Source organism: Sardina pilchardus, chromosome 12 (assembly GCF_963854185.1).
Source record: "Sardina pilchardus chromosome 12, fSarPil1.1, whole genome shotgun sequence".
NCBI classification, from domain to species: domain Eukaryota; kingdom Metazoa; phylum Chordata; class Actinopteri; order Clupeiformes; family Clupeidae; genus Sardina; species Sardina pilchardus.
In genome coordinates, this window is record NC_085005.1 from 28,918,905 (window position 1) to 28,932,047 (window position 13,143).

The 13,143-nt window shown below is 47.1% G+C and overlaps 1 protein-coding gene across 1 annotated transcript; it reads left to right on the forward strand.

Annotated features, from left to right (window-relative positions):
• The first annotated feature begins 697 nt into the window (after positions 1–697).
• Positions 698–10,879, forward strand: ism2b (isthmin 2b). Its single transcript, XM_062550782.1, has 6 exons — positions 698–935; positions 3,238–3,480; positions 4,295–4,730; positions 7,407–7,547; positions 7,741–7,809; positions 7,896–10,879. Exons 1-6 carry the CDS (start codon positions 804–806, stop codon positions 8,411–8,413), a joined length of 1,539 nt encoding a protein of 512 aa, XP_062406766.1. The 5' UTR covers positions 698–803; the 3' UTR covers positions 8,414–10,879.
• The last annotated feature ends 2,264 nt before the right edge of the window (positions 10,880–13,143 follow it).

Here is a 13,143-nt window from a genome sequence, read left to right on the forward strand (position 1 = left end):
CCTCCTCCCTAACGTCACGACCCCATCAAGTTCGTCGTCGTTGGCCAAGCAGCGGTGCCAGACATACTCTCGGACAAGAGACGTGTTAGAACTGGAGCATCTTAACTACCAGAACATCTCTGGATAAAGGGGCCTCAATTGGATAATGGATTAACGCATCGGAGATTAGAAACGTTTGCAGCCTACTTTGAACTCCAGATGTCATTCTATTGGAAGAAAATCATCCGGCGACGAATTAGTTGACTAAACACGCACCGGTGCGGACCGGGAGAGAGCGTGGGTAAGAGCGTTGTTCGGAGACTTACAAGGTCTACTTAAACCCAAAGCTGCTTGGAATGAACTGAGCCTTTCTCAGCAGCGTACACTGACCAAGACGCACGTACCCGCTCATAAGGGGTTGCACATGGTCAGGAGGAGCGCTGTGAAGTCCGCAACTGCTGGACGAAGCTGACAGACTGCGCCTCCACACATCAGACGAGGTCTTTCCACGGTCAACTGAACAGAATTAACAGAATTGTGAAATTTGCTATCAACTAATCTATAGGCTAGTCTTTATCTGGCGACTACAACTTTTGGCAGGTTTTTTTTTAATATCTTATATGTTTTTGTTATTCTGCAAGACTTTATCTTTGGACGAAAGATTGAAGTTTATGCAGAGTCAATAGCCTAGATGATCATGTTTTTTCTTTCGAAGGTGACATATTTCTTCGGATTCAGGCAAGCATCGGAAACTCAAAAAGTACTGCGTTGATTTGCAGCATCAGTCACAGAGCAAAGGTGTCTTGTTTGTTGAAAAGGCAGACATGTTTAATGTAAAAAGGAAAGTAATGTTACTTTTGGGAGTTTTTTTCATCGGCTGTGCTGGGTTAGTGAGAGGCTTCCCCCGATATCATCATAGTCAAACCAGCAAACTACAGGATGGAGTTTCTCCCGAGGTAAGTCATCAGACTAATTTATGAAACCTTCTAGTTAAGTTATTGCGCATGGTGTACATTACATGTAATATTTTTGAAAATATGAAGTAAAATTATGAAGAATAGTTCCAGTGCAGATAGAGACGCACAAGTCATAATATTTTACCATGTCACCATAATTTGCGTTTTATGATGAATCCAAACAGGGCTTTTTCAGCCTCATTAATTATTTTCTTTCAACATCTCCTGGCTGGGGACATTATTATAAGACGTTTTTCATAAGTTTGTGCCACTCGTGTTCACGCATATATATTTGGAGGAAATCAAAGTCCCCCTCACACAACCCAAAAATCCACTGGATCAAGAAGATGTGCCAAATTGACATTGACATAAAAATGGACAGAGCCCCCCACTCTTTCTTCAGTGCTGCGACTCAACTCCAAAAGCTGTTGGTGCACAAACATGTTGAACAAACGTGATTAGTGCAGGAGTCGCATGCGCTGGCTCCATCTCTGGCTCCGGCTCCGGCTCCATGGACACCTTTGACTAAGTAACGACTGATGACAGTGCACATTTTTCCATGACCTGGCTGTGGTAACAGGGGATGGAGGTGGTGAAGGTGGGGGGGGGGGGGGGGGGCGGTGTAGTACAGTATTGCAGTACAATACTGGGGCCCTTACATAACCAGGGCAGAGAGGGAGAGAGAGAGAGAGGAAGAGAGAGGGTGAGAGAAGAGAGCAAGAGAGAAAGAGGGAGAGAGAGAGAGAAGAGAGAAAGAGAGGGCTCTCAGGCTTCCCAGCAGGTCGGAGGTCATTGTGTTGATTGTTTATCTTTACCCCTTTCTGCGTTAACATGGCATTTCCTGCTCTGCCATTTGCCTTGAAGTGTGTGTGGGAAAGGGGGTAGTTAAAATGGCCTACATAAATATAAAAAAATCCATCCTTGCTTTATTTGTGTGTGTGTGTGTGTGTGTGTGTGTGTGTGTGTGTGTGTGTGTGTGTGTGTGCTGTTGTTGTTACATTTCAAAGGCAATGGTGAAAGGGTTTCCAGAGTTTATTGTTCTAATGCAATGGTTTGGAAATGACCTGGTATTGGAAGCCTTTGAATTGTCTGCTTCCATAAATCTAGGCTATTACTGCTGACCCCGGTGCCCCATCAGCCATGCCTTATCTTACCGCATGTAAGCCGTGCTATTCATCTCTCATGTCATCAAAGCTGCCACTGAGACTAGTATGCTCTGCTCTCCCCCCATATGGAATTTGAGGATGACAATGTAGTGATCAAGCAAAGGGGCAACTATGCCATCGGACACCTAGGTCAGATTAAAACGGTTGTTAAATGGGGCTGTCCAATAATATGCAAGTGGACTTCAGTTAGGAGAGGGTCTGTGCCTTTATCATGCATTCATACTTTGATGATGTGCCATTAACATCAACAATTTATCATGCTCGTAGGGATCATTCATTGTTTTTTAACAGGAGCTTTTTATTGAAGGTCCCAAATGACAATCATGTGTTCATGTTTGGATATTTCAAAGGGGCTATGGCTAGTGAAGAGAACAACATGTTCCAATGGCTGATGTGTTCCACCTAGTTCTTCCACTGTTCCAGTTGCCCCCCCCCCCTTTCAACTTGAGATGGTAGCGAACAGCGTGTGGCCCTTGTCCAGATTTTTTTTATTTGGTCATGAGAGGGATTTGTTCGGAGGAATGTCCAGATGGGAATGAGACGTTTTGAATGGTTTTGGGGGGAATAGTTGGGGGGACATGGTGTGATCGTGTGTGTGTGTGTGTGTGTGTGTGTGTGTGTGGTGGGGTGGATGGCAACACGACTGGAGCGGACAGGAGAATGCCAGGAGAGAGGAGGAGGGGCGCCATAACTCACGCCGCTCCACTTCTCCATCTCGGTGGCACAACAATTCCAGACACGAAGCAGGCATCTCAGAGGTCCCCTGCCACCAGGGCCCTCTCATTAAGCTGGAGCAATCTGGCACCAGTGCCCACATATCAAAGAGCCGAATGCCAGGCAATGCCATGGCGGCTACTCTATGATGGGGCAGAGGGCGTGAGGAAAGTGCTGTCCCCGTGTTGAGCTGTGAGAGAGTGATAGATGGGACAGTGCTTCTCTGAATCCTCTCCATGACTTCCTATCAGCTTTCTTGAATTTCCCCTTGGGGATCAATAAAGTATTTATCTATCTATCTATCTATCTATCTATCTATTTATCTATCTATCTATCTATCTATCCATCAACTCAGACTCATCTCTTAGCTTATCATTGTTATTGTCGGTTGAACTTACACCATCTACCATCTTCATTTTCAGGCAAATCTGCAGGTGCCCCCCAGGGATGGGCATCACGCCCACGGGCCGCTGCATCACCTGAACCAGGTGCAGAACGTGCTGCAGGCACCGCACCGCCACAAGAGGAGGTGGTCTCAGCACCGCTCCTCCGGAGTCCTGCCCAAGCCCGAGCCCGAGGAGGAGACCAAACCTTTCGTCCTGGACCTGAAGAACTTTCCAGAGCTGGCCAATGCCGACATCAGTTCTCAGAATCCAAACATTCAGGTGAATTCAAATCAAGAGAGCAAGACGTGCCCCATATACAAGGGAGACCTTTTGTTTGTCTGAGAGGGAAAAGAGGATTTTTGCAATAGGATTAATTTGTAGTTTTTTTGCTCCAAAATGTGGAACTGAGAAGGCCATGAGGAATGCTGTGGTCACTAAACAATCCTTAACCCCCTCCCTTAATCTCTCCATTGGCTATTAACCTCGCCAACCTCTGACAGGTCCATTTCTTGCATTCCTCCCTGAAGCATTCCTCAGTTCCTTAGAAGACGCCCGTACCCCCAGTCAGACTGCGTTAGCGCAGACGTGTGCGAATCCAATCCCTTTCCTCTCGGCTTGTGACTTAGCTCCTCGGTTAGCGTCCGGCGTGAGTCATCCCCCCTAATGGGGAGTAGTTAGGCGTGATAAGCGATCACGGCTCGAGCACAGACAGAAGGAAGTGCGCTTGATTGACTCGTGCGGTTGGTATGGTGGAGTCTGAGACCCAGCAGGTTCTTTTTCCAGACACTGCAGGCAGGAAATCATTTCGATGCACTCTGAAGGCTTTCTATTTTCTTCCCTTTTTGGCTCCTCAGCTCGTATAATGATCTCAGACTCTGTCTTTAACTGGAGTCTTGTTTTATCCTGCGTAGAAATGTTTGCTTCTTTTTAGAGGACCTCATGCACCAGATTTTAGCTAGCAAAACGGCTGATGCAGAGCATGACGGATGCATAACGGGTGTTTTGTCTATCCAGTATAAGGTAATAGATCTATTCCATCTGAAATAGCAAACTGACTGAAATGTTTCTCCCTCTACTGTTACTGCTATCACAGGTGACCATTGAAGTGGTGGATGATCCTCAGATGGAGGTCGAAATGGACTTGCCCAGAGAGACCAGGAACAAGTGGCCTCCCGTGCAGTCCTCTTCATCTTCAGCATCAACCACTTCCTCCTTCTCCTCCTCATCCTCCTCTTCCACCTCCACCACATCGTCCTCATCCCCGTCGTCCACCGTGGACTGGCTGGAGGGCAAGAAGCTCTTTTGGCCACTGTTCTGGGGATACACGGACACGGACTCCTCAAGCGAGGACGGCACCGGCCGCTCAGGCCTGGAGGACGCGCCCGAGGAGGAAGACTATCTGCTGGAGTACGACAGCGGGGAGCCCCTGCCCAGCGGAGTGGGTGGTGGCGGCGGCGGCGGCGGTGGTGACGGCAGCGACTGGGATAGCCACTGGAATGAGGGCTGGGACTCTACGCAGGGCTACTACGGTGAGCAGACAAGCGGGGGAGCGAATGAGTGGGTCAGTCGGCTGGCCCGGCCTACAAGCCTGCGGAGCCAGTAGCGCAGCTGGACTCTGTTTAGCTGGAACCTCCGCACGTGTAACACGCTTAGATCCGGTAGTGAGTGGAAGTATTTTGAGAGAAAGCCTCAAGCTGAGGGAAATGTTGACAGACTGCATAGGTCTGCTATGTGTGTGTACTCCAGGTGATAGGGATGTTGTTTAACCTCAAGTGGACTATTTCTCTACACTTTAGCTGTGCTACCAATGATCGCTGTCTGTCATCTTTAATATGCGAGCAGCAGAGTAAATTGGGGAGAAAAAAATCACAGAAATGTTTGCAACATTTGAAAAAGATTGAGCTCGGTAGGGGAACAGGAGACTGGCAGTCAGGGGAATAGAGAGTGCTGAAAGAGCGCCGTCTCTCTCTCTCTCTCTCTCTCTCTCTCTCTCTCTCCCTCTCCTTCTCTCTGTCTGTCTCTCTCTACTGAGAGCATGCAGGCTCCACCATCGGGTCTTTGTGAGTGCGGGGGCTCTTTGAAGTCGACACTGGTCCTGGGCTCCAGCGAGAGCCTGTCTTTTGAAGGCCCCGCTCCGATGCCTTCGCTAATGGCAGCGTGAGGCTGTTCCCTCTGACAAAAAAAAAATGAAAAAAAGAAAAGACAAGAGAGAGAGAGAGAGACCGAGAGAGAGAGAGAGAGAGAGAGAGAAACAGGCCGCGGCGGTACTTGCGTTCAATTAAGGGAGTGGATTGGGAACACGGAGTGACAGCGGCCTTTCGGCTGCTCTTTTCATCCTGGTGGAGCCCACAGCCACCCCACCCCCCCACCTCCACCCAGGACTCCGAGGCCCCTGGCCCCCCCCCCCCCCCCCTGCCCCCCCCGGCCCCGGCTCAGCTCAGCTCAGAGGCGGTGCGTCCCTTTTTGAGCCGGTTCAAGAATTCCGCCGGGCCCTTTTTTCGGGGCCCGCGCATAACATTACGCCTCTGTTGTTTTTTTGTTTTCTCCTGACTCGCCCTCGCTCTGGTGGGAAAAAAGGAGCGGCATGCCTCTCGCCTCACTTTCTCTCTCTCTCTCTCTCTCTCTCTCTCTCTCTCTCTCTCTCTCTCTCTCTCTCTCTCTATCTCTCTATCTCTTTCTCTCTCTCTCCTTTCATTTGGCCGCAGACTGAGCAGTGAGAGATGCCGAGGTTTGGAAATGAACAAGAGGGACGTAGAGCTGTTTGAAGGAAACCGTCCATTTCGCTTGTAGCTCAGGTTCGAGTTGGCACCACTGGCTCACATGGCTCTCTAAATATGTATCACAGAAGATTTACCTTTGAGATAGCATGACATGGTCTTGTATCTGTGTCTGTTTAAGTTGACTTGTAAACAACTGTGCGTGTGTGTGTGTGTGTGTGTGTGTGTGTGTGTGTGTACATGTGTTTGTCTTTGCCTGTAGCCATGCACACCTCTTTCTGTGTATGTGTAGAAATGTATTTGTAAACATCTACGTGTTTGTGTGTGTGTGTGTGCGTGTGTGTGTGTGTGTGTGTGTGTGTGTGTTGCACGTCTGCAAGTCTCTCTGTGTGTGGCAGGCATCTCTGTGTTTATAAACACTCTCTACCCCTCTAAAAGTAGCCTCGTGTGCGCCGCAGGACAGGCAATACACGTCACGCACGGAGCGGCCAGACATGAGAAAGCAAACGACTTAGACACATGTGCACCAGCGCTGCTGTGTCCTCCTGTAATTACAATGCTCCAGGAAGTCTATTCCTGTGTGTGTCGCACACGGCAGTGACTTGGCACTCCCACAAAGCCAAAGGGCCTGGGCACGCCGTGTGTGTGTGTGTGTGTGTGTGTGGTGGGGGGTACTCAAAAGACGCCATCTCATCTCTCTGCATATCTGTAATCAAGGCAGCCCAGGCACTCTGCATCTTCACCAATCCACCAAACATCAAACCGGCCCCCCCGCCTTGAAAGTCAAATATTGAGACAAAGTGCGTCAGTAATCTTGACGGCTTTTCATTACTGGACCAAAAGGAGGGGCGAGGTTAAAACAGTGGAAAACTCTACCCCCTTTAGTTTAGATGTGGGTTTTGTTTGACATTGGACTTAAAAATCAGTTGTCAAAGCATGATATGTGGGTCACAAAATGAAAACAAACACAAACAAGGGAGTAGCGTGGACGGACGCGCTGCTCTCAGTCAGTAGCGAGCCTCAGCTGTAGTGAGCTAGTCCTTTTTCAGTGCAGGATTGGAGCCGCAGTGACAAATCACAGTGCAAGCCAGTCGTCCCCAGCAGACCCAGTGGTAATCAAAGGTTAAATCTATTTTTTGCCTCAAGTATGCCCGTTTGGGAACGGCTGCCAAAGCCCCTAATCTCTCTTTTGAAGTTGTTTTCCTTTTCCTGGAGAGCCTATTAAACGAGTGTGGTAAACGAGCTTTTAAAAAAGGCATTTAAAGGGGCAGCACGCCACTGAGAGGCCTGTGAGCTTATGAGTGACAGCTACCCGCTGACCAAACTCACTCATTTACTGTATCCTAGCGGGAAGACCTTTCAGAAGTTCAGGCAAATCATTTCACACTGATTTGTTTTTTTTTATTTTTTATAATAAATCATAAATGTAACACATCAATGGTACCCTCAGCTATTAAACGTCCAGCGCTTTCTTTTGTTTCTTTCCAGAGAATGCTGCTAACGAGGAGTGGAGCTCCTGGTCCCCCTGCAACGTCACCTGTGGTCACGGGCACCAGATCCGCACGCGCTCATGTGGCTACTCCTGCACGGCAACAGAGACCAGGACCTGTGAGCTTGAGCCATGCCCTGGTTAGACACCTGCATATCTATCACATAATACACACTTCCATATTATGTTCATCTGTTTTTGTGATTTAGATACAATTCGATGAGGAACTATAAAATGGATCTAAATTAATTTAAAGCAAACAATGTTGTGGGTTTTGCTTTGTCTGTCCCATTTATGAAAATGAACTTGAGTTGTTTTTTTTTCTCTATGCAGATGATTTGAATATGGTGTCAGATTTGTTCCCATTTGAGATGGTGAATGGTTCCGAACCTTTTGGCACAGGTTAGTGACCTAGACACATTTTTTACACAGATTTCACTTAATGCCATTTTTTGTTTTGTTATTGACAAAACTGATTTCTCCTCCAGATGTTGACAGTTGTGAGAAGTGGCTGAACTGCAAGAGCGACTTCCTCCAGCGCTACCTCCAGCAGGTGCTGTCAGAGTTACCCAGCTGCCCTTGCGTCTACCCCGAGGGCTTGGCTTACGCGGCGGTCAGCATCGCCGACGAAGGCCACGGGCGGACCTTCCGCTGGCGCGACGCCAGCGGCCCGAAGGAGCGCCTGGACATCTACAAGCCGTCGGCGAGGGCGTGCGCGCGGTCGGCGCTGTCGGGCGAGGGCAGCACGCTGGCGGCACAGCACTGTTGCTACGACGAGCGCGGGCGGCTCATCACGCGGGGCAAGGGCGCCGGCACGCCCAACCTCATCAGCACCGAGTTCTCGCCCGAGCTCCACTTCAAGGTGGACGTGCTGCCCTGGATCCTGTGCAAGGGCGACTGGAGCCGCTTCCACGGCGTGCGGCCGCCCAACAACGGCCGCGGCTGCGCCGCCAACCCCCACGAGGACGTGTTCATGAACGAGCTGGAGGAGGCCCGAGAGTACTGAGCCGCCGACACCGAATACAGAACCGTACCGTACCGTGCCGCACCGTACCGTACCAACCCAGCCTGAAGCAACCCGACCAAACCCAACTGACCCGAGCCGGACAGAACTATAGGAACCGCTCACGCAAGAGCTAACGGAGCCTTGATGGAATTGAATTGCCAAATCAATCCAGACTTTAGCGAACAATGTACAGGACAATCTCCTCCTGAGTCAGGTGACCTCCATCCAACCCGTTCCTTTGATCTTGCTCAAGGCTCAAAGTGAGAAATAACCGGCAAGTCACCAAACCAGCCCAGCCTATAGCCTTAACCAGTCCAACACTGACTTAACCGACCACGTCCCACAACAAAGTTCCTTTCCCTTCACTCCCCCAGAAGCTGCATACCTATGGTGTTCCATATCGCAGTCCTCTCTCACACAGTGCTTCTACCAACTACTAGCTCAGAATACACCCAAACAAGGACTTTTGTAGATGCCTTTGTTGGTCTTGCTTCGATCATGCATGCATGGGTGTTTGGGCTTGTGAGCACTGTAAACTCTTAGATCATGCGCATTAAGTTGTAACCTTGACAGCTCATAAGCGTGACACTTTCTTGTTGTTGTTGTTGTTGTTGTTGCTGTTGTTGCTGTTGTTGCTGTTGCTTTTCTGGTGTTGTGGCTGGTGACGTGTGTAACCCAAACACCACGCAGTAACTGTCAGTGCCTGCATGTTGTGCCCACAGTCCTGGCAAAACAGCATGTAGAGATTGGACAATACTTTACCAATGTTGGAAGTTTAACAGAGCTTGTAATTTATAGCTCTGCACACACTCTCTCTCTCTCTCTCTCTCTCTCTCCCTCTCTCTCTCTTTCTCTTTTTCTTTTACACACATACACACACAGAAAGTATATTTTCATATCAATGCCGCTGCTAAGATGGAAAGAGAGGACATCAGATATGCTATGTGATGTGATGGGGTGATTGCCACTGATATGTAGACGTGTACTTGATATTTGATCAGCCGTGAGTCCTTTGAAGTGTTTTTTTTTTTTTTTCCAACTCACACATTTGAAGAGTGGAATTCCTGACGAGCCTCTACAACTCTGCAGTGGGTTTTAAATGTTGGACGGGGGTTCCTAGCTGAGCAGCATCAATCTAGCCTGATCAAACACACAAGCCTCTGTTTGTGTGACTGGGGCAAGCCGTCCGACTGTGGGAAGCTTGAACATAGGGAAACTATTTTGGCACAGAGCTCTTCTCTGGCCAGCCGAGCCCAACAGCGCCACAATGTAGGAGAGGAGAGAGAGCGTTGTGTTAGCTTGTTGTCTGTGCTAATGCTGCTGCTCAAGCAGGGGCCATTTAATTCGGTGACATGACCCGCCTAGGACACGGAGGACCGTCCACTCATGAACACATCAATTCCAACATCAAATATCAAGAGTCCCTCTCAGATACAGTAGCTCATTTGCTCCACTACCGACATACCAATAGGAAACAAGTGCTCTTCTTTGTTCTGAATTCTGTTTTATTTTTTATCTTCAAATCAGTCACAAGCAACGGATTGTTGGTCTCTCAACATCAGTGCTGGAGAGACACCTGAAGGACATTTTTTTTTTTCACTTTTAACTCAGGGGGCGCATCTTACTACAGTTAGAGTCAATGTACCTCTACAATGGAGCACTATTGTTACTTAGCATCAATGGGGAAGGATGAATGTTAGCGAGTAATATACATGGCTAATTTAGTTGGTATATGCGAAGGTCTCAGAATGAATGTTGACATGCAGTTGATACTATTTGTGCATTTACACAACGACAGTCCTTTTGCAATCTGTTTACATAACATGCAGTCTTTGGCGAGCAATTAACCTGTCATTCATTGTAATCTTTGTATATGTTATGTTATATTATTATAAGTATTATAATGATTATTATTATTATTATTATTCATATATGTCATATACATCGCTTGAGGCCTGTATAAAACTTGTGGACTGTTTTGCTTCAGACCTCTCATCAGGAACATATGATTTTACGGTGTGTGCATACAGTATGTGCATCACATTCACTTACTATGAATGGCACTTTATTTAAAGTATATATAGAAATGACCATGTCTATGAGTATGAATTGTTCTATGTCTATACAGCAGTTCTGTTATTGTTGAAGGGAGGACTTGTCAGAACTGCTGCATTCTTTCTTATGATGAAGTGCTCCACGTCATGTAAGTAATTCCATTGATTAGTGGTAGGGTTGTACCTGTACAGTATTTATTGTCTATTTTGTAACGTTTTAAGCTTTGAACTGATGCTTCTGTCCAGATGGTGCACTACTCAGACTGAGGTCCACGGGTCAAAAGGGAAATTCATATGCCTCATACCACTTCAATAGCAATGACTGTATTGTGATCAAAAGAAAACATTGTGCTTCATTTGTGTATCATGTGCAGCATTCTCCTGACTTTCACTGCATTACGCAATTTAAAGAAACATGTTGTGATAAATACAAAGATGTGTATGAAGATAATCTATTCGTTTGTGTAGTTGTTTTTTACACTGTAACTCAATCCTAATAACCCAAAGGATCTTTAGATGCTGTTCAACAATTCCCCCATTATCTCAGGAGATGTAAGCATCCCATAAAGCATGTCTCCTAGGTGCTAGCTGAAGGTATACAAATTGGTTTTGATGCAATTTGCTCTCCTTAGAGCCGTTCAGATCTCATAACCCGCACCATTCAGGGACTGCTGATCTCACCAGTACACCAAAGCAACAGCTACTCGCAATCTGTTTCCAATTTCTGCGGCCCCCGTACACAGAGCAGGACAGGCAATATGTTCCATTTTGCGTTTTGTTTATCCTTTGACAAACCTGCTCTATCTTCTGAGGAGTCAGGAGGCAAACAGAGACGCTGGATCAAAGGGCCTTTTGTGTTCCAGCGCTCGCGGATGATGGATATTCGTTAGTGTAAGAGGAACCCGGCCCGTGAGTGTGGAGCAGCCTTATTCCTCATCTGGATCAGGGAAAGAGGGTCTTGAAAACATCAGCCCGTCACTATTTAGGCAAACAGATTTAGTTCCCTTTGATAGACTCCAGAGGATCAAGAGAGTGAACAGATAGCAGACATGAACTAAGGTTTGATGATGAGGCTTGTCCTTTGAATGAGAGGGAAGGAGTCTGAAGGGGGCACACTACTCTCTTCAGTAACAGAGATGACCCACTTCAGATGTGGTCAGCTATTGGTCAGCTCACTCCAGATGCCACATTCCACTGAACATTTCCCTGTTAAAGTGGAAGAATTTGCCTTTAGCCTACATCATGTCTTTCTGAGGCCTATGTACGTTTCATCATGCATTTAAATGTAGTGTTCCACAGTCTTCACAGTTTAGTGGTACTGTTTACTATACACTAATATAGAATTTCTTAATATGTGTAGAAACTGTTTCACCAATAGCCTATACTGGCATTTACATAACCATATTGAATGGTCAGTGGACTATGTCCTTACAGGCCTCTGGCATTGGGGGCACAGATATCAATCCTCTCCTGCAGTTAATCATGAGAACCAGAGGAATCTTAGACTTGGATTAAATGACAGGGATTAGGCGGTCAAGGGCCAAGGTAATGCGAATCCACAGAAGGTAATCCTTGATATTCCTGGAGATACGTCCTGCTCTTTCATCCTAAAGAACACCCTAAAGCACGGGATTATGCTAGCCGAATATCAGTTGCAAAACTTGCACTGAACTAAAAACGAAATAACTTGCTCTTTGCTCGAGACGTCTTTACTTTGTACGGTTACTACTGTTGTTAATGCCGTTGTTGATGCTATTATTATTGGCTCCGGAGATTTCTGCCCGTGCTCAGAGCCTCAGTGAATCCGACGGCACTAGTTGTTTGCAGTGGCAGCTTCATACATGTGAATGTTACCCGAGGCGGCGTCACTGGTTCACGAATGCACCGAGTCGGGCCGCGAGGAGTCAGATGCTGACTGCAGATGAGCATCCTTTGAAATAATGCCAGACAGATGTTGACCACATCTGGACTGAGGAAAAACAGATAAATATCCCGCACATGTGCATACAGAGGAGAAAGGGCATGTTTAAGGAAAGCGCGCAAAAGAAGACGGAAAAAAAACAGGACAGCATGCAAAACAAACTATATGTTATGGGAACACAGGAAATTGAAAGCCTGCTATTTTTATATCACAAACATCAATAAAGAACCGCATGTTTCCAAATATCCATCAGCAAATATCATACAGATGCAGTAACAAAATAAATAAGTGTGTTCAAGAAAAATCTTAACTCCAGGGAAATCACCAGACTAACGTGTTGTTTAGAAATATGTTTGGTCCCTATGGAGTGTAGTGACGTATACTGTTCTGACATACCAGTGTACATATGGCCAGTCCGTTCCTGCTCCGTGTTTAGGATGCACTTGATCCCCTTTTGATGATTGTTTAGCTGAGTGTCCATCAGAGAAATGGGAAACTCTTGCGAGACAGAGAGCGTGAGCCAGTTATGAGCAGGTGCCGTCAGCATGTCTGCCCAGTGAATAAAAAGCAGCAACAAGGTGGGTGATGTTTGAGTTCAGCAGCCAATCAAAAGACATCACACACATCCGTGCTCCTGACCTGAAGCAACACTGTTGATTAAATGGAATATTAAATGGCTTCATCTAATTGCAACAACCCCCCCTCCCCCCTTGCAAAAACAGGAATGTTTTTTGTGTACACAGAGATCATACAGT

What these genes read in the sequence shown, in the direction of transcription:
- ism2b (XM_062550782.1), top strand. Translation starts at nt 804, where the DNA reads ATGTTTAATGTAAAAAGGAAAGTAATGTTACTTTTGGGAGTTTTTTTC. An exon ending in CTCAGAATCCAAACATTCAG is followed by an intron (nt 3,481 to 4,294) that starts GTGAATTCAAAT and finishes CTGCTATCACAG; the next exon opens with GTGACCATTGAAGTGGTGGA. An exon ending in TGAGCTTGAGCCATGCCCTG is followed by an intron (nt 7,548 to 7,740) that starts GTTAGACACCTG and finishes TTCTCTATGCAG; the next exon opens with ATGATTTGAATATGGTGTCA.